General features: G+C 42.1%; 2 protein-coding genes across 4 annotated transcripts in view; one reads left to right on the top strand and one right to left on the bottom strand.

Annotated features, from left to right (window-relative positions):
- The window catches only part of LOC107523368 (zinc finger protein 709-like), a 486,341-nt gene that overhangs the window by 192,673 nt on the left and 274,496 nt on the right, over positions 1–19,172 (top strand). The window lies entirely within an intron of this gene.
- Positions 1–19,172, bottom strand: part of LOC103125922 (zinc finger protein 709-like) — a 46,949-nt gene that overhangs the window by 18,601 nt on the left and 9,176 nt on the right. The window contains exons 1-3 of one of the 3 annotated variants that reach the window (XM_060206410.1): positions 18,254–18,369; positions 18,156–18,195; positions 14,739–14,870 (exon numbers count right to left, since the gene is read on the bottom strand). The exons of the other annotated variants lie outside the window; for them this stretch is intronic. Coding sequence (XP_060062393.1) covers positions 14,739–14,753 — 15 coding nt within the window. The 5' untranslated portion in view covers positions 14,754–14,870; positions 18,156–18,195; positions 18,254–18,369. Of the gene's footprint in view, positions 1–14,738; positions 14,871–18,155; positions 18,196–18,253; positions 18,370–19,172 lie in introns of those variants that run through there. 3 annotated transcript variants of the gene reach the window in all.

The following is a 19,172-nucleotide window of genomic DNA, read 5'->3' as shown; positions in this document are numbered from 1 at the left end:
AAATTAGAAGAAATTGAAATCCAGAAATCAGTTCCTTTTTCTATAGCAACAAAAACAATAAAATATCTAGGAGTAAACCTAACCAAAGAAGTGAAAGGCTTGTATACTGAAAATTATGAGTCACTACTCAAGGAAATTGAAAAAGACACAAAGAAGTGGAAAGATATTCCATGTTCATAGGTTGGTAGAATTAACATCATCAAAATGAATACACTACCCAGAGCCATCTATAAATTTAATGCTGTCCCCATCAAGATACCGAACACATATTTTAGAATAGAACAAATGCTATAAATGTTTATCTGGAACCAGGAAAGACCTAGAATTGCCAAAACAATCTTGAGAAAAAAGAACAGAACCGGAGGCATCACACTCCCAGATCTCAAACTGTATTATAGGGCCACTGTCATCAAAACTGCTTGGTACTGGAACATGAACACACACTGACCAGTGGAATAGAATTGAGAGCCCAGAAGTGATCCCCCACACTTATGGACATCTATGCTTTGACAAAGGGGCCCAGACGATTACATGGGGAAAGCAGAGTCTCTTCAACAAATGATGCTGGAAACAATGGATTGAAACATGTAGAAGAATGAAACTGAACCACTGTATTTCACCAGATACAAAATTAAATTCCAAGTGGATCAAGGACTTGGATATTAGACCATAAACTATCAGATACTGAGAAGAAAATATTGGCAGAACGCTTTTCCACATAAATTTTAAAGACATCTTCAATGAAACAAATCCAATTACAAAGAAAACTAAGGCAAGCATAAACCTATGGGACTACATCAAATTAAAAAGCTTCTTCACAGCAAAAGAAACCACTACCCAAACCAAGAAACCCCTAACAGAATGGGAGAAGATCTTTATATGCCATACATCAGACAAGAATTTAATAACCAACAAATATAAAGAGCTTGCCAAAATCAATAACAAGAAAACAAATAACCCCATCCAAAAATGGGGGGAGGACTTGGACAGAATATTCACCACAGAAGAGATACAAAAGGCCGAGAAATACATGAAAAAAATGCTCCAAGTCTCTGATTGTCAGAGAAATGCAAATAAAGACAACAATGAGATATCACTTCACTCCTGTGAGAATGTCATACATCAGAAAAGGTAGCAGCAGCAAATGCTGGAGAGGGTGTGGGGTCAAAGGGACCCTCCTACACTGCTGGTGGGAATGTAAGTTGGTCCAACCTCTGTGAAGAACAGTCTGGAGAACTCTCAGAAAGCTAGAAATGGACCTACCCTATGATCCTGCAATTCCTCTCCTGGGGATATATCCTAAGGAACCCAACACATCCATCCAAAAAGATCTGTGTACACATATGTTCTTGGCAGCACAATTTGTAATAGTCAAAACCTGGAAGCAACCCAGGTATCCAACAACAGATGAGTGGCTGAGCAAGTTGTGGCCTATATACATAATGGAATACTACTCAGCTGTAAAAAATGGTGACTTCACCATTTTCAGCCAATCTTGGATGGACCTTGAAAAAATCATGTTGAGTGAAATAAGTCAGAAACTGAAGGATGAATATGGGATGATCTCACTCTCAGGCCGAAGTTGAAAAACAAGATTAGAAAAGAAAACACAAGTCGAACCTGAAATGGAATTGGAGTATTACACCAAAGTAAAAGACTCTGGGGTGGGTGGGTGGGGAGAATACAGGTCCATGAAAGATGATGAATGACACAGTGGGGGTTGTATTGTTAAATAGGAATCTGGGGGAATGTTATGCATGTACAAACTACTGTATTTACTGTTGAATGTAAAACATTAATTCCCCAATAAAGAAATAAATTATTAAAAAAAAACCAGAATGCTATTATGAGCCCTAGTCAGGTGGATGGGAGTTACTGTTCATGGCATTTATATACTTTTCCCATATTTGAGAGCTACTCTCTACCCTGATCCAGTTATCTTGTCCTATTCTCAACTCTGACACCATCTTCCCTGACTCTGTTTTTAGTCCATCAGCATGTTAGCTGTCAGGCTCAGGTAAAAATTACTGAAGTCATGAGCCCCTCAGAACATCCCTAAAATAGACTTCCTCGCTTCTTCCCACATTAAGGCCCTAATTTCATCTACTCTATTTCCACTTTTGGATCCTGTTTATTTACCTATTTTTAAAAATATTTTCTTTCTTTATTTATTAATGAGAAAGATAGGAAAGAACAAGACATCACTCTGGCACATGTGCTTGGGGATCAAACTCAGGACCTCATACTTGAGGGTCCAAAGCCTTATCACTGCACCACCTCCCAGACCACTGGGTCCTGTTTATTAAACAACTTTTTCTGCTTTATATCATACCACCTTTCAGTCACCAAGTTGCAGATGCTATCATGACACTGTCCTGAATTCCCTGGGCACATGACCTGACCAATGTGTCCCAAAGTCTCACCTCCCCAGAGCCCTGCCCGATCTGGGAAAGAGAGAAACAGCCTGGGGGTGTACATCTAGTTGCCAACACCCATGTCCAGTGGAGAAGCAATTACAGGAACCAGAACTTCCACCTTCTGTGCCCCATAAAGATCTTGGGTCCATACTCTCAGATGGATAAAGAATAGGAAGCTTCCAATGGAGAACTCTGTTGGTGGGAATTGTGTGTACATATTACACTGCACAAAACCTGGGTTCAAGTCCCAGGTTAACATGCACAAAGAATCAGGTACAAGCCTCTGATCCCCAACTGAATGAGGGGATACTTCATGATGAAGCAAGTCTGCAGGTCTTTATCTCTCTCATTATTTATTTTTATTTATTTTTAAAAGTCTTTTTACTTTCCCTTTTGTTGCCCTTGTTTTTCATTGCTGTTAGTTATTATTGTTGCTATTGCCACCTGTGCTTAACATGCTGCACTACCACCCAACTCCCTCCTAATTTAAAAAAATTTTTATTTATTTTTTAAAATATTTATTTATTTATTTATTTATTCACTTTTTGTTGCCCTTGTTGTTTTACTGCTGTAGTTATTACTGTTTGTCTTCGTTGTTGGATAGGACAGAGAAAAACGGAGAGAGGAAGGGAAGCCAGACAGGAGGAGAGAAAGACATTTGCAGATCTGCTTCACCACTTATGAAGTGACATCCCTGCATGTAGGGAGCCAAGGGCTCAAACAGGCATCCTTACTTCGTTCCTTGCCCATTTGAGCCACATGCGCTTAACACACACGTGTTGCCTCATGACTCCCATTTAAAAAAAAATTTTATTTTACTTTCTGCCATTGTTGTTTAACATTGTTGTGGTTATTGTTGTTGTTGATGCTGTTGGATAGGACTAGAGAAATGGATAGAAGAAGGGAAGACAGAGAGGGGGAGAGAAAGATAAACACCTGCAGACCAGCTTCACTGCCTGTGAAGCAACTCCCCTGCAGGTGGGGAGCTGGGGGCTCCAACCAGGACCCTTATTCCGGTCCTTGTGCTTTGTGCCACTCTCCTCATTTTTAAAAATACTTTTTAAAAATATTTATTAGTGGACAGAGACAGGGAGAAATTGAAGGTAGAGGAGATAGAGAGGGAGAGAGACAGAGACACCTACTGCCCTGCTTTACCATTTATGAAGCTTTCCCCCTGCAGGCGCTTGGAGTATTACACCAAAGTAAAAGACTCAGAAGTTGAGAAAGAAGATCAGAAAGAGAAGCTCAAAGCAGACTCTGACTGAGTTTGGAGTATGGCACCAAAGTAAAAATCTCTGGGTGAAGGGTGAGGGTGGATAGAGGGAAGGAAAGAAAACATGGCTTTCTGGGGCAGATTCAAACTTTTTTGGGTGTGGATTCAAACATCTCCCACTGAGCTGAAGAAATAACCCTGGTGGCAGAAAAAAGAAGAGAACAAGAAGAACTGTTATCCAGTTATCTACATCCTCCTAATTTCTCTCTAGAATAGGAAGTAAAATAGAATTAAAAAATATTTATTCCCTTTTATTGCCCTTGTTTGATAACTGTAGTTATTATTGCTCTCAACATTCTTGGATAGGACAGAGAGATAGGAGAGAGGAGGGGAAGTCTGAGAGGGAGAAAAAGACACCTCAGACCTACTTCACTGCCTGTGAATCGACTCCCCTGCAGGTGTGGAATTTTTTTTTTTAAGTCTGCATCTTTTTTTTTGATATTTACTTGTTTATTCCCTTTTGTTGCCCATGTTGTTTCATTGTTGTAGTTATTCTTATTGTCATTGTTGTTGGATAGGACAGAGAGAAATGGAGAGAGGAGGGAAAGACAGAAAGGGGGAGAGAAAGACAGACACCTGCAGACCTGCTCCACCGCTCTGCAGGTGGGGAGACAGGGACAGAACAGGGATCCTTATGCCCCTCCTAGCGCTCTGCACCACGTGAGCTAAACCTACTGCACTACCGCCCGACTCCCACCTTTTAGATAATTTTATGAAGTCTACAAATAGGTTGTCTCTGTGTAGTTACTTCTAACTTTCTTTATGAGTGATTTAATAGTATTTCACAAAAGTATAACATTTGGGGAGTATAATTCCGCATGCACACATGTTTATAAATCACCACACTCTGTACCAGTTTTGTTGTCTTCGACCTGAAAACCCCCATAGTTCTCACAAGAGGAGGACAGCCAAAAAAAAAGGCTGCCAGGTGCAGTGGATATGTTCTATTGGTACCAAGTCACAATAAAAACTCTGCTGGCAATTAAAAAAAAAGGAAAGAGGGTGCGGGAGATAGAATAATGGTTTATGCAAATCATATTCCAGAGCTGGGCACTTCTCTGGAAAAAGAAGTATATGTTTTAAACTTGTAATTTAATAAAAATATCTTTAAAAAAATACAGTGCCTGCAGTCATTATTCTTACACTTAAATGCTAACTTTCCTTATACTTTTACATTTGTAGAATTTGTATTATAGACCTGCCCCCACTCATAAGATCATTATTCTTCCAGATATTACAGAATTCATAACATTGTGGTGCCTTTTTAGGTTACACACAAGCTATCTGTTCCTTAGTGATCAAAATTAGTTTCCATCACTCTACCATATAGCTACTAATGACAATTTCCAGGTCAAAGAAGTGATCTAATTACTACATTATTTTCATTGGATTTGGGTGGGAATCTTTAGCTCAGCAAACATAAAAAATGAGCAATTTCTCTTAGAGTTGGAGTCAAAGATGTGGATGAAATATTTCAGTGTGGTCTTTACAATGACTTTACCTAACTTTTAAATAAGAGATCTGACAAAAGCAAAAACAAACAAACAAACAAACCCTAAATGAAGCCATAGATATGATCAACTTAAAAGATGTATATAGAATCTTTTATTCAGAAGGAAATATATGTGGTACTCTGTGCTGGCAGTGGCACACCTGTTGAGTGCACATGTCACAATGAATAAGGACCTTGGTTCAATCCACTGTCCCCCCCTACAAAGGGAAAGCTTTATTAAATGTGGTGCATCAGTGCTGCAGGTTTGTCTCTGTCTCTCTCACTCTCCATCTCCTCTTTCCCTGTTCATTTGACTGTCTACATCCAATCATTAAATAAAGGTAATAAAAATTAAAAAAGAAACATATATTCTTTTCAAATGTGCATGGAAAATTCTCTCTACAGTACTGTTTCACATATTATGCAATTTTCCCTGTGCAGCTGAGAACCAGGGACTTGAACCCAGGTCTTTGTGTGCTCTAACATGTGCACTCAACCAAGTGTGTCAACTCCCAGCACTATCCATAGAACATTCTCTCGAAGACTGATCATGCGTTGGGACACAATTCAAAGGCAGGGTTAGCACAAATAGCACAAAAGATAACACAATAAAAATATAGCACAATAACAAACACAAATTCAAGGGCAGGGTTAGATAGCACAACGAACAACAAACAGACAACAAACAAACCAACAGGCAACAAAGAAACAGACGCTCATGCCTGAGGCTCTGTAAAGTCCCAAGTTCCATCCCCCTCACCACCATAAACCAGAGCTGAGCTGTCCTCTGGTTAAAAAACAAACAAAAAAAAATTCAAAAGGAAAGATTGAGCAACAGTGACCAACACTAGGGATCCTACATACTGAGTTTCTGTTCACCACTTTTAGGATCCTTACAACCCACAAACTCTGCTGCTTCAATGGGGAGTGAACTGCACTCACTGCCTCACCAGATCCATGTGGAGCAGAGCAGACTCTTGAGTTCCCCTTTCAGCTAAAGCCTGGGATCCCCTCTAGTAAACTGCCTGTGAGCCTTCCTACTTAACCCAAGACTCACAGTAACACTACGTGCAGCACTAGGTGAAGTAAGTACAGTGAAGACAGCACCAGATGGTTCCTGATGGATGCAGAATAGAGGTGACCAAATTAAATGCATTTACAAAAAAAAAAAAAATGTAACCAAGTTGCCACTTGAAGTTTGTGAGAACAACGGTGTTTGCGTGTTGCGAGAACAATGGTGGTGGGTGTTTTGTCTCATACTAACCCCGTGAAGGTGAGAGTAGCCCTGAAATAATATAATTTTGCAAAACACTGTCAAGTTACTGACAAATTAATATAGATTGGTTTATCCTACTCTGAGCAGCATGCGAATGACAGCATTCATATTAAAACCAGTCAATCAAAATAGATAATCTGGAATGACCTCACTGGGAAAACCATGTAATAAGGTTATAGATGATTTTTCTGAAAATTTCATGTCTAATCCTATAGGGAAGTCTGAGTGACATGTAAAGATTATTTCCTGGGTGGGAGTAAACAGCATCATAGTTATGCAGTTAGAAGGTAAAAATACTGTTCCAGAAATAAAAGGCTTAAAAAGCAAAATTTGAGAAAATGGGTCCCTGGGGTGGGAGCCAGTAAACCATTTGTAGACAAGAATCAGTTGAAGAAACATTTCCAGCTGAGGGAAGATAACCAAAAGGTCACAACCCCTACCCCACTTCCTGTTGCTTGGGGAAAATTAAAAAAAAATTTTTTATTATATTTATTTATTTATTGGATAGAGAGTCAGAAATCGAGAGGGAAGGGGGATAGAGAGGAAGAGAGAGAAACACCTGAGCAAAGCTTCACCATTTGTGAAGTTTTCCCCTTCAGGTGGGGACCGGGGACTCGAACCTACGTCCTTGTAAAATGTGTGCTCAACCAGGTGTGCTACCACCCGGTCCCCTGGGAAAAATATTTTTTTTAACTGCCAATAAAGCTGACATGCCGCTTGTCACGTAGAACCCTTGTCCTGAGCCCTATACACAACCCAGTAGAAACTGTAATCAGGGCTAAGCACCCAATACAGCCGTGGGGTCTCGGCCCTAGCCCTATCCCAATCACCAGAGGAGTTGTATTGTAGACAAGTAAAATAAAGCTGGTAAAATAAAGCTCTTTGTCTTTACATCACCCTGGTCTCTTGGTGAATTTCTTGAATTACCGAAGCTAACAATGCAAAGAGACTCCTGTGCCTGAGGCTCTATCCCAGGTTCAGTCCCCCACACCACCATAAGCAAGAACTGAACTGTACTTTAGTAATAATAATAATAAATAAGGGGGTAACTAGCATAATGGCTTTGGAGCCTGAGGTTCCAAAGTTCCAGGTTCAATCCTCACACCACCACAAACCAGAGCTGAGTAGTAATAAAATAAGTGAAACAAACATTACTTTTCAAGTCCTAGTGACCACAGAAACCACTGAATATTAAGGATTAATTGAGCCAACAACAATATCAATAACTTCAACAATAAAACAAGGGCAACAAAAGGAAATGAGTAAATAAAAATTCCTATTGTCTAAAAAAAAGGATTAATTGTATCTTACCTACATATTCAAATCCATTAAATTAAAAAATGGTAGTCTTACAGTTTTATCTATCAATTTAGAAATTGTTTTTTTTTTACTTTGGATGAGCTGTTAAGTTCCCAAAACTTGAATCTTGTTACTTTTAGCTGAACTGTCCCCTGAATTTCATTCTTCCCTCACATTTTTATAAACTGCAAGTAGAAACCAGGTTGTTGTTTTTTTTAAATACAGCACTGCTCAGCTCTGGCTTATGGTGGTGCTGGGGGATTGAACCTGGGACTTCAGATCTCAGGCATGAGAGTCTGTTTGCATAACAGTTATACTATACTATATTATCACACAGTTGTACATTCTTTATAAAATAATTTTGGGGACTCGGTGATGATACACCTGGTTGAGTGTACATGTTACAATGTGCAAGGACACAGGCTCAAGCCCCCAGTCCCCAACTGCAGGGGAAAAGCTTCGCAAATGGTGAAGTAGTGTTGCAGGTGTCTCTGTCTCTATCCTCTCTATCACCTCTTTCCCTCTCAATTTCTGTCTCTATCCAATAAATAAAAATAAATTTTGTGTTAATGGTTTAATAATGGTATATAGGATCACATGATTGCTGGAGAATCCCTAGAGTGCCTGTTATTTCTCTTGTGAATTAATTAATTAATTATTCATTCATGAGAGAGGAGCAGAGAAAGAACCAGACAACACTCTGGTACATGTGCTGCCTGGAATCGAACTCAGGACCTCAATGGTTGAGAATGCAGTGCTCTATACACTGTGCCACCTCCCAGACCACAATGAACTTTTTTTTTGTAATTACTAACAGCTATGCATTATCCCAAACATGTCAAATTCTTTTTAATCTGTTGCTATGCTTCACATTGGTTTGGTCTCCCCCCCCCCCAACCTCTGGGAGCCAGCCTGGTTAAAACAACATTATTCCGTGTTGTGCTGTATGGCTACAACATTCCTTTTTTAAAATTTTTAAAAAATATTTATTCCCTTTTTGTTGCCCTTTTTTATTGTTGTTATTGATGTCATCAATAACATACTGTTGTATAGGACAGAGAAATGGAGAAAGGGAAGACAGAGAGGGGGAGAGAAAGACACCTGCAGATCTGCTTCACCACTTGTGAAGTGACACTTCTGCAGGTGAGGAGCCGGAGGGCTCAAACTGGTATCCTTATACCAGACCTTGAGCTTTGCCCCACCTTCGCTTAACCCGCTTAACCACTGTGCTACCGCCCGACTCCCAACATTCCTCTTTTTTCTTCTTCTTCATTTTTCTTTTTTAGTCTAGCTTAGATGATACAAAACCTTACCCTGTATTTAAAAAACTGTGTCATTGGGGGTTGGGTAGTAGGGCATTTAGTGCACTGCACATTCTACCATGCAAAAGGAACCAGGTTCAAGCCCCTGCTGCAGCTGCAGGAGGGGACACTTAATTGTTGTTTTCGACAGGTTATGTTGTTTTCAATGGGCTAGCTTCACGGGCGGGTGACAGACAACCAGGGACTCATGGTTGAGCTGTAGGCAGTATCTCTTTATTCATGCAGGACGCAGCACAATCTAAGACGAGCTAAGTTAAACTCAAAGTACAGTACTCTAAAACTCACAATGCTGTCTTTATATATACTTCCCAAGTAGGGTGGAAACAGGATGTGACATAGAGAGGGTGGAGAGAAAAGTGACTGGTGAAAATCAGGGTGTGATAAAGAAGGGATCAGGGTGTGACAAGGAGGGGGGATGGAGCAAAAACATATCATGAAACAGTGGGGATTGAACCAATGCCCTGGAGGGAGGTGCTTGTTAACAGCGGTTATGTAAATAGAATGAAGTGGTTATGTAAATAGAATAGTGTTAAGCAGGGGGGATTTAAACCAAATGAAACAGAAGGGGTCTCATGCATACCAACACTTAATAAGTGATGAAGCAAGTCTGCAGGTCTTTATCTCTCATTACTTATTTTTTTGAAATATTTATTTATTCGCTTTTGTTGCCCTTGTTTTATTGTTGTAGTTATTAATATTGCTTTCATCATTGTTGGATAGGACAGAGAAAAATGGAGAGAGATGGGGGAAGACAAAGAGGGAGAAAGATAGACATATACAGACCTGCTTCACCGCTTTTGAAGCCACTCCCCTGCAGGGGGTTCGAACCATGATCCTTGTGCGCGTCCTTATGCTTCCCGCACATGCACTGAACCCACTGCACTACTGACCAACCCCCCTTATAAATTTTTTTATTATGATAGAGAGATATAAATGGAGGGAGAAGGAGAGACATACCTGCAGCCTGCTCCACCACTCTGAAGTTTTCTTCCTGCAGGTGGGGGCTGGAAGCTGGAACCTGTGTCCTCTCACTAAGTAACTTGTGCACTTTATGGTTGCACCCCCCCCCAGCCCCTTACTGTTTCTTTATGGTGGTGTAGGGGATTGATCCTGGGACTTTGGGGCCTCAGGCATTAGCATGTCTTTGCATAATCACTATGTTATCTACCAGCGCCCTCCTCTATGTTTCTTATGCCCACCTGTGACTGAGATGGCTGTGTCTGACCTCCTCCTCCTGGCTGATTTCACTTAGCATGGTTCCCTCCAGTTCCATCTAACTTGTAACAAAAGAGTTCATTGCTGGGCTAGCCTGAGGGTGTTTCTTCCTGGGCACGTGCTCTCTGGGTTGGAGAGAATTCCACCAGAGCAAACCTAGGCTGCTGCTTACTCAGTGACGTGGGAGAGGAACCAGGAATTCTTGTGGCTGAGCGGGAATGTAATCCAATGTGTTTACTCATCAGAAAAGAATCTGCCTTTATATCTTCAAGGCAGAAGTGGTAGGTCGAAAAAGGATATACATAGTAGAGTGGGTGGAGAGAAGAAAAGAAGCTCCTATTCCATCTAACCAGTGGGGATTAAACCAAAACGTGGGAGGCAGGGTGGGTCTCAGGCAAAATAATGATTATGTAAATAGATCACAGCATTAAGCAATGCAAAGGAACCTGATGTGATGACCAACACGAATAGAAACAGAAGGGGTCTTTAGAAGCAGAATTAGCCAAAGGAGAATTGATGACCAACATTTCATCCTTTCTATTTGTTCATTTTTGTTTATTTTGTTTTAAACCAGAGCAGTATTCAGCTGTGGTTCATGGTAGTATCAGAAATTAAACTTGGTACCTCTGAGCTTCAGGCATGAAAGTCTTTTGCATAACCAGCAAGGTATTTCCCTTGCCCTATTATAAGAAACATCATTTATTTATTTATTTATTTATTAGTGAGGGGGGGGGGATAACCAGAGCATCACTCCAGTAGGTGCAGAGTCAGGGACTGAACTCAGGACTTCATGCTGAGAGACCAGCACTTTTTTCTTTTAAATATCTTTATCTCACTGAACGTAATTCTGTTATGTTAAAGGTGAGAATCATGTTAAGTGAGATAAATCAGAAAGACAAAGATGAGTATGGGATGATCCCACTCATAAACAGAAGTTGAGAAAGAAGAACAGAAAGAGAAGCTCATAGCAGACCCTGATTGAGTTTGGAATAGGGCAGCACCGTAAAAATCTCTGGGTGGAGGGTGAGGGTGGATAAAGGGATGGAAATAAAAAATGCTTTTCTGGAGTGTGGATTCAAACTTCTCAGACTGAGCTCAAGAAATAACCCTTGTGGCAGAAAAAAGAAGAGGAGCACAAGAACTGTTATCCAGTAATCTACATCCCCCTAATTTTTTCTCTATAATAGGAAGTAAAATATAATTTATAAATACAGAAAGATGCTATGGGGAGGAGGGAACCACGGTGAAAAGTTTGTGACAGTGACAGGGTCTTATGTCCCTTCAGAGGAGGAGGGAGTTAACTCCACTTGGGAGGCTGGATAAACAGGCTGAAGCAGAAGAGATTGAGGTCTGGGAGATTCACCAGTGAAAAATTAATTTCTTTTTTACTTTCTATGCTTTCTATAGCCACATATGCGGGGTAAATGAAGGGGGGTCCTTTTAAAACCTTGTGGTTATCTCTTTTCTTAACTCCAGGCTACGGGAGAGGTTTTCCCAAGGTCTGGCTCTGTGGTTATCTCTTACTTTACAGACTCAAGGTTCTACAGCTGGTAACAGCCTTAATTCTGAGAGTCATTTTTCTATATGGGAACTCAGGTCTGCTCTGTAATTACTTACTTAACCCTTGTGTTACTAGAGTCCAGGCTTACCTATCTTTTAATTACTATTTTACATTTATTAATTTTAGCTCAACTTCTACATTCTCTCTAACCAAGATGTTTAGTCACAGGGTAATTATAAATCGCTCACAATCCCTGACTGTGGAAACCTGTGTATTATAACAATAAAGTTTCATTTAAAAAAAAAAAAAAAGTCAGGAGTCGGGCGGTAGTGCAGCAGGTTAAGCGCAGGTGGCGCAAAGCACAAGGTTGGCATAAGGATCCCGGTTCGAGCCCCCGGCTCCCCACTTGCAGGGGAGTCGCTTTACAAGCGGTGAAGCAGGTCTGCAGTTGTCTATCTTTCTCTCTTCCTCTCTGTCTTCCCCTCCTCTCTCCATTTCTCTCTGTCCTATCTAACAACAACATCAATAACAATAATAACTACAACAACAACGAAAAACAACAAGGACAACAAAAGAGAAAATAAATAAATAAAATATTTTTTAAAAAAAGTAATTCTGGTTTACTACCCACTTGTAGATTTAGTGATTTTTATAATATCTTAGACAAAGGTTATGGAAAGCACCCATGGAAACTAAGCAGACTTTTGTTAGGTCTCTGATATCCCAGGACAGACATCTTTTTCAACAAGAGTATTGGATTAATGTCATTACTTTTATCTGCCAAAATTAAAACATTTTCAACAGTTCTATGTCACTATTCAACATCAAAATTGTTCATCACTTGGTTCGGGAGGTGGCGCAATGGCTAAGGCACTAGTCTCTCATGCATGAGGTCCTGGTTCGATCCCCGGCAGCATATGTACCAGAGTGATGGCTGGGTCTTTCTCTCCTATCTTTTTCATGAATAAATAAATAAATTCTTTAAAAAAAAAAAGAATTACTCATCCCACATAATGCTGATTAGAGAGAAAGAAGGCTAGGGGGTCAAGTAGTGACACCCTTGGTTAAGAGTTCACTTTATAGTGTGCAAAGACCCAGTCAAGCACCCTGTCCCCACCTACAGGAGGAGAGCTTTATGAAACGTGAAGCAGGGCTGCAGGTTTCTATCTTTCTCCCATTCTATCTCCCCTGCCCCATCCATTTCTCTGTCTCAATCATATTAAATAAATTTTAAAAAATAATTTTTAAATCTATTTAAAAAGGAGAGAAAATGAAGACTCTGAATATAAGGAAGTGTGTATTCTAATGAGCCTCATTTGTGCATGATTCCACTATTCCTGGTGGAACAATTTTATTTATTTATTTTCTCTAGATAGAAGATTAGGGAGAAAAAAGGAAAGACATCAGAGGAAGACCCATGAAGTTTCCTCTTTCATGTCTATCTGTGTTGTCAGGGATTGAAACTAAGTATCTGGGTATGACAAAGTTGCACTTTACTACATGAGTTATTGTTAGGTTCAGTAATCCAAGAAATTCACCAAGAGAGACCAGAGTGATGTAAAAGCAAAGAGCCTTTATTTCTAGCCCGGGCATTGGGCTAGGGCCGAGACCTCACAGGTGTTCTAGGTGCTCAACCAGGAACCCCAGCACGAGAGGAGATATATAGGGCATGGGTTACACAGCATCCATGACAAGCTTAGCCTTGTGGTTATCTTCTTTACACATCTGGGGAAAAATGTGGGGAAATTTTTATCTCTCCGGAGATGCCTTGGAAATGCTTAATGGTTTCTAACTCTCCGGAGATGCCTTTCTTAAATCTCAGCTTATCTTTGTTCCTGTTGACTCAGGGCCATGGGTTCAATTTCCAGTAATGGTCCTGAATTCCAGGACCTGTTCTTCTGAAACTGGGGCCTATCTCATTTCTGCAGTTTTTGGAGCCTGTCATGGAGTCACTGCAGTCTGCACCCTTCACTATGTCTTGGTAATCAAAAAAGTATTTCAGAGAGTCTTTAGGTGGCATACCAAGTGGAGACCACAAATGATCATCTGTGAGATCCAAGATGGGTTCAAGAACCATCTCTCCAACAGCTGTAGAGGAAAGTCTCACAATTGTATGTGTTTCACCCCCGCCCCCATACTCATATCTATTTATATTGGTATCTATATATAAACATGATATTTAAGAATGGTGACATTGAGTCCCAGTGATAATACTAATTGGAAAATAAGAGTTTTAAGAGTAAATGGCTGGGGAGATAGCATAGTGGTTATGCAAAATACTTCCATACTTGAGGCTTTCAATCCCCAGCATCAAGAAGAGCCAGAGATAAGAAGTACTCTGGTCAGGTTTCTCTCCCTCTCAATCCTTCATTAAAATAAATATAAACAATTTAAAGAGTCCTGCTTCCCCAGAGCTCTGCTCCACTAGGGAAAGACTGAGACAGGCTGGGAATATGGATTGACCTGTCAATACCCATGTTCAGTAGGGAAGCAATTACAGAAGCCAGACCTTCCACCTTCTGGACTCAATAAATGACCTTGGGTCCATACTCCCAGAGAGATAAAGAATATAGGAAAGCTATCAGGGGAGGGGATGGGATATGGCATTCTGGTGGTGGGAATTGTATGGAATTGGAACACCCTCTTATCCTATGGTCTTGTCAGTGTTTCCATTTTATAAATAAAAATTAAATATTAAAGTAAGTGAAAAGAGAAATACAAGGGTGGGGGAGATAACATAAAGTTTCTGCCTGAGGCTCTCAGGTTCTAGGTTCTATTCTGACCCACCATAAGACAGGAATGAGCAGTGCCCTGGCAGAAACAGATAGAGATACAGAAATATGATGGGCAAAAAAGAAACTCTGAATTAAACAAGTACAAATTAAAATACAACTTGCTTAAGAAGAAAAAGAAACAGACTCTGATGTGGGGCAAGTCACTTACCCAAGAAACTGCCATCTCTTCCTCTTTCGCTGAATGTCTTTCAGGCCAGAAAATGGAAGATAATTCCCAGCAATAGCTTGAGACTCTGTTTTAAATCTAGCAGCACAGCCTCTTCACTGAACAGTATGGCCCCTAGATGGAAGATACTGTAATGAATAGAAGGTACAATACTCTAGCTGTGCAATGGAAACAGAAGAGGTTATGGAAACATTCAGTGAGTTATCCTGCCTATTAGGACCATTACAGAGCCCACAGATTCTACTGACATCTCTTTCCAACCCTTTTAATTTTTCTTCAACAAAAGCATCCACAAAAATCTAGGAAAACAGGATTCGGGCGGTAGTGCAGCATGTTAAGCACACATGACGCAAAGCTGAGATACCAGCCTAAGGATCCCAGTCCGAGCCCCCGTCAACCCACCTGCAAAGGAATCGCTTCAGAGGTTGTGAAGCAGGTCTGCAGGTTGTCTACCTTTCTCTCCCCGCCCCCGTCTTCTCCTCTATTTCACTCTGTCCTATCTAACAATGACATCAATAACAACAACAGAATCTACAAAAACAATAAAAAAGGGGGCAACAAACGGGAAAACAAATAAAAAACATGAAAAAGGTTTAAATAATTTAGTAAAACGTCTATTAGATTTCTTACTTAATTCCAGTATCAACTAAATACTGCTCAGAGATCTGTATTAAAACAGTAATATAGGGGCTGGGGGTGGATGGAGCCAATATAGCAGCTTGAAGACACACCTGGCATAAGCTCTGCAAGGAAGCTGCTTTAAAACTGGGAATTTCAGGTGAGGGCAGGATTCCCAGGCAAGTGGCAGAGAAAGAATGTAGGAGAGCTCTAAGGAACCAAGGAAGAGCCCTATAACCCTGCCCTCCACCCCACAATCTTACACTTCTAATAGGAATATTTTAACCCAGGGTACCTGCCCCCTAGCTAACACTTCTTTTTTTTTTTAATATTTATTTCCTTTTGTTGTCCTTGTTGTTTTATTGTTGTAGTTATTATTGTCGTTGATGATGTCGTTGTTGGACAGGTCAGAGAGAAATGGAGAGGAGGGGAAGACAGAGAGGGGGAAAGAAAGATACCTGCAGACCTGCTTCACCATCTGTATAGCAACTCCCTGCAGGTGGGGAGCCAGGGGCTCCAACCAGGATCCTAGGGCCAACAGGACAGAGAGAAATGGAGAGGAGGGGAAGACAGAGAGGGGGAAAGAAAGATAGATACCTGCAGACCTGCTTCACTGTCTGTGAAGCAACTCCCTGCAGGGGGGAGCCAGGGACTCCAACCAGGATCCTAGTGCCGGTCCTTGTTCTTTGTGCCACGGGCGCACTTAACCTGCTGTGGGCGCACTTAACCTGCTGCGCTACCACCCAACTCCCCCAGCTAACACTTCTTATAGGAATATTTAATACTGGTACTAAATGTGCAGACCTCCCACATTTTGTACCAGTATTAAACAAGAGTAAACTGTCTTAGAAATATTTCTAATCCTTTGTGCCTGTTTTCAAAGAAGTTTGTAAAAAAAACATAAAAAGTTGCACAGAAGGGTGGGGGTAGATAGTATAAAAGTTATAGAGACTCTCATGCCTGAGACTCTGAAGTCCAAGGTTCAATCCCTACACCACCATAAACTAGAGCTGAGCAGTGTTCTGGTAATAGGAAGGAAGGAAGGAAGGAAGGAAGGAAGGAAGGAAGGAAGGAAGGAAGGAAGGAAGGAAGGAAGGAAGGTTGGTTTCACAGAAAAGGGCCATGTTCACATGTCTAGGAATATGACCATAGCTAATGGGGTGGGGGGGGGGGTAATTCTGGAAAAATTTATGAGAAGAAACTGTCCAGAGACAGTTCAAAGTGTACAAAGCTATGAAATTACTAAAGAGCAAGTTGAGAGGAAAGAGCACACAGCTGACTTCTCTTTGACAACGTGAAGCCGCCAGCAGCGTGTTCATGCCTCTGTGCTGTCTGACACAATAGTCACTAACTGCAGTGGCTGCCGAGTTCTTGGAACCTCATCAGCTCAAATGCTTCTGCCTGAAGTGTCAACCAAATGCAAGACTTTAGCAATTATGCCAAGTATTTTTTTCAATGTTTAACGCTATAAAATGGGACCCATAGTTTCAAATTGACTACATGTTGAGATGGTAAGTATTTGGATGCAGTGGGCTAAATCAATAGTTAAAATTCACTGGTGTCTTGCAACTAAGGAAAAGACTCTGGGTGGAGGGCAGGGCTCTGGTCCTGGAACATGAGGCAGAGGGGGACTTAGTGGGGGTCGAACTGCTATGTGAAAAAGTGAGCATGTTACATACGTAAAAACTATTATATCTTACCTTAAACCATTAACACCCCAATTAAGAAATTTAAAAAATAGTTAAAATTCACTCGAGCAATTTTTTTTTTTACTTCCTTCCTGTGGGCACTAGCAAACTTTAGACTCATGCGGGGACTGACAGCTATATTATCATTTACTGGTGAGGCCGGGCAGTGGCGCAGCAAGCTGAGCAACATGGCACAGTGCTGGGGTCTGGGGTCTCAGTCCTTCCTTCTCCCAAACCCGTCTGCAGAGGAAGCTTAAAGGGCAGAGACAAGGCTGCAGTGTCTCTCTCCTGCTCTCCCCACTCAGTAGCTCTTCCTTCCCTTCCGACTTTTTAAAAAACATTTTATATATTAATGAGAAAGACAAGAGGAGAGAAAAAGAACCAGACATCACTTGGGCACATGTGCTGCCAGGGATCCGAACTCAAGACCTCATGCTTGAGAGTCCAAAGCCCCATCACTGAGCCACCTCCTGGACACTCCCTTTGGGTTTCTCTATCCACAAAGCGTTTGGGGAAGTCGCATCAGCTACTAACCATTTTATTTCTACCTGTACAATTCCAGAGCCTTAGAAAATGATGACCAAACCTCTCTGATGCCCAGGCCTGGCCCAGACCGGTGCACGGCAGCACGGGAGGCGGCCGCAGAGTCGCTGCACAGGATTCTGCAGCGGGACCAGCTCCAGCAGGCCAGTCCCGCCCGCCCAGGGCCGCGGGCAGAGGCTGCAAACACGCAGCGGGCGGCAATCTGCACCCAACAGCCGCGCAGGCACTGCGCGCACGCGAGAACTACAGCCCCGCGCCTGCGCAGAGCGCCGGTCCGCCCGCCCGCCCGAACCCTGCCGGAGCATTCCCGGGACACCCTGCGCCCGCCACAGCGGCTCAGCCGCCGCCCCGAACCTCCACGCAGTTCCGCGAGCCCCAAAGCGGAGCGAAGGGAAGCGGGACCCAGACCAGAAGGGAGGCGGCGCAGAATGGCCAGAGGTGAGGCTGGCGCACCTCCCCGAGAGACGCAGAGCCCCAGGTCTTTAATGCCGGGAAATGCGAGGCCTCGCCCGTCTCCCGCGGCCACCGAGACCCACAGGGTGCGACTGACCTGATGCCGCTGAGTAACTGGCTCAACCTTACGCTGTTGACTGGCTACGGAGAAGGGCAAACGCTAGAAAAAGAAGAACTGACTCTGCATGGCAGGACCCGCAGCTACAACTCGAACCTGCCGCTCAGCCGCGAGTGCAGGACCCCTCTGGCCCCGCTTGACCTGACGGGAGCTGTAGTCCACCTCCTCGCCATCAGCTGTGGGAGAAGAGCCCTGCGAACTACAAGTCCCAGAATCCCGTGCGGCTGGTCTAAGCTGACGCTTCCGGAAACAGAGTTGTTTCTGCTCTGGAGCCCAGTGCTGCCTCAAGTCTGATGGTTCAGGGTCAGCTTCTTGTGGTTTTTTTAAAGAACTGGAAGCTATAGATAATGAATTAGTGAGCTGTTCTGCCCCGATGGTGATTTAATGAGAACAATCTATGGTCTCTACCCTGCCCATGGTATTTATATATTTCTTTGTTTCCTTGTTTTACTAGAACAATGCTCAACTTTGGCTTCTGGTAGTACAGGGGATTGAACCTGGCACTTTGGAGCCTCAGGCATCAGAGTCTGCTTACATAACCATTATGCTATCTATCTCCAACCCCCCACTAGTGGCCATCTTGTTAAATACAGAGCCTGGTGCATGGAAGTAACACACCAGTTAAAGAAAAAACTTTAAGCTCAGACATCATGGTTTGAGGGTCAATTACTGGTACCACTGCAAGTGAAAGCCAATAAGTGCTCCTATGAAAGAAGAAAAAGAAGGAAATAGAATAAAGTGTCCTAAAAAATTAATAATATATAATTATACAATAATAATAAAAAAAAATAAAGTATCCTAAAGGGATCAGGGGAGGAGCAGAAATGTCTTAATGCCAATCATCTATGCTGACCCTGCCTGTTGTTGTGTGGGCCGCGGAGAAGAGAGAGAGGAGGTCCAGAGCGAAGAGGGAACACAAATCTTTATTTGCGCTGGCACCTCAGAGTTGGGTGCTAGAGAAGCAGGTTGGGCCACGTGGAGTTAGGGAAAATGGCC

Source organism: Erinaceus europaeus, chromosome 13, assembly GCF_950295315.1.
Source record: "Erinaceus europaeus chromosome 13, mEriEur2.1, whole genome shotgun sequence".
Taxonomy (NCBI): domain Eukaryota; kingdom Metazoa; phylum Chordata; class Mammalia; order Eulipotyphla; family Erinaceidae; genus Erinaceus; species Erinaceus europaeus.
Note: the sequence above shows the minus strand (reverse complement) of the source record. Positions and strands in the feature narration are given on the sequence as shown.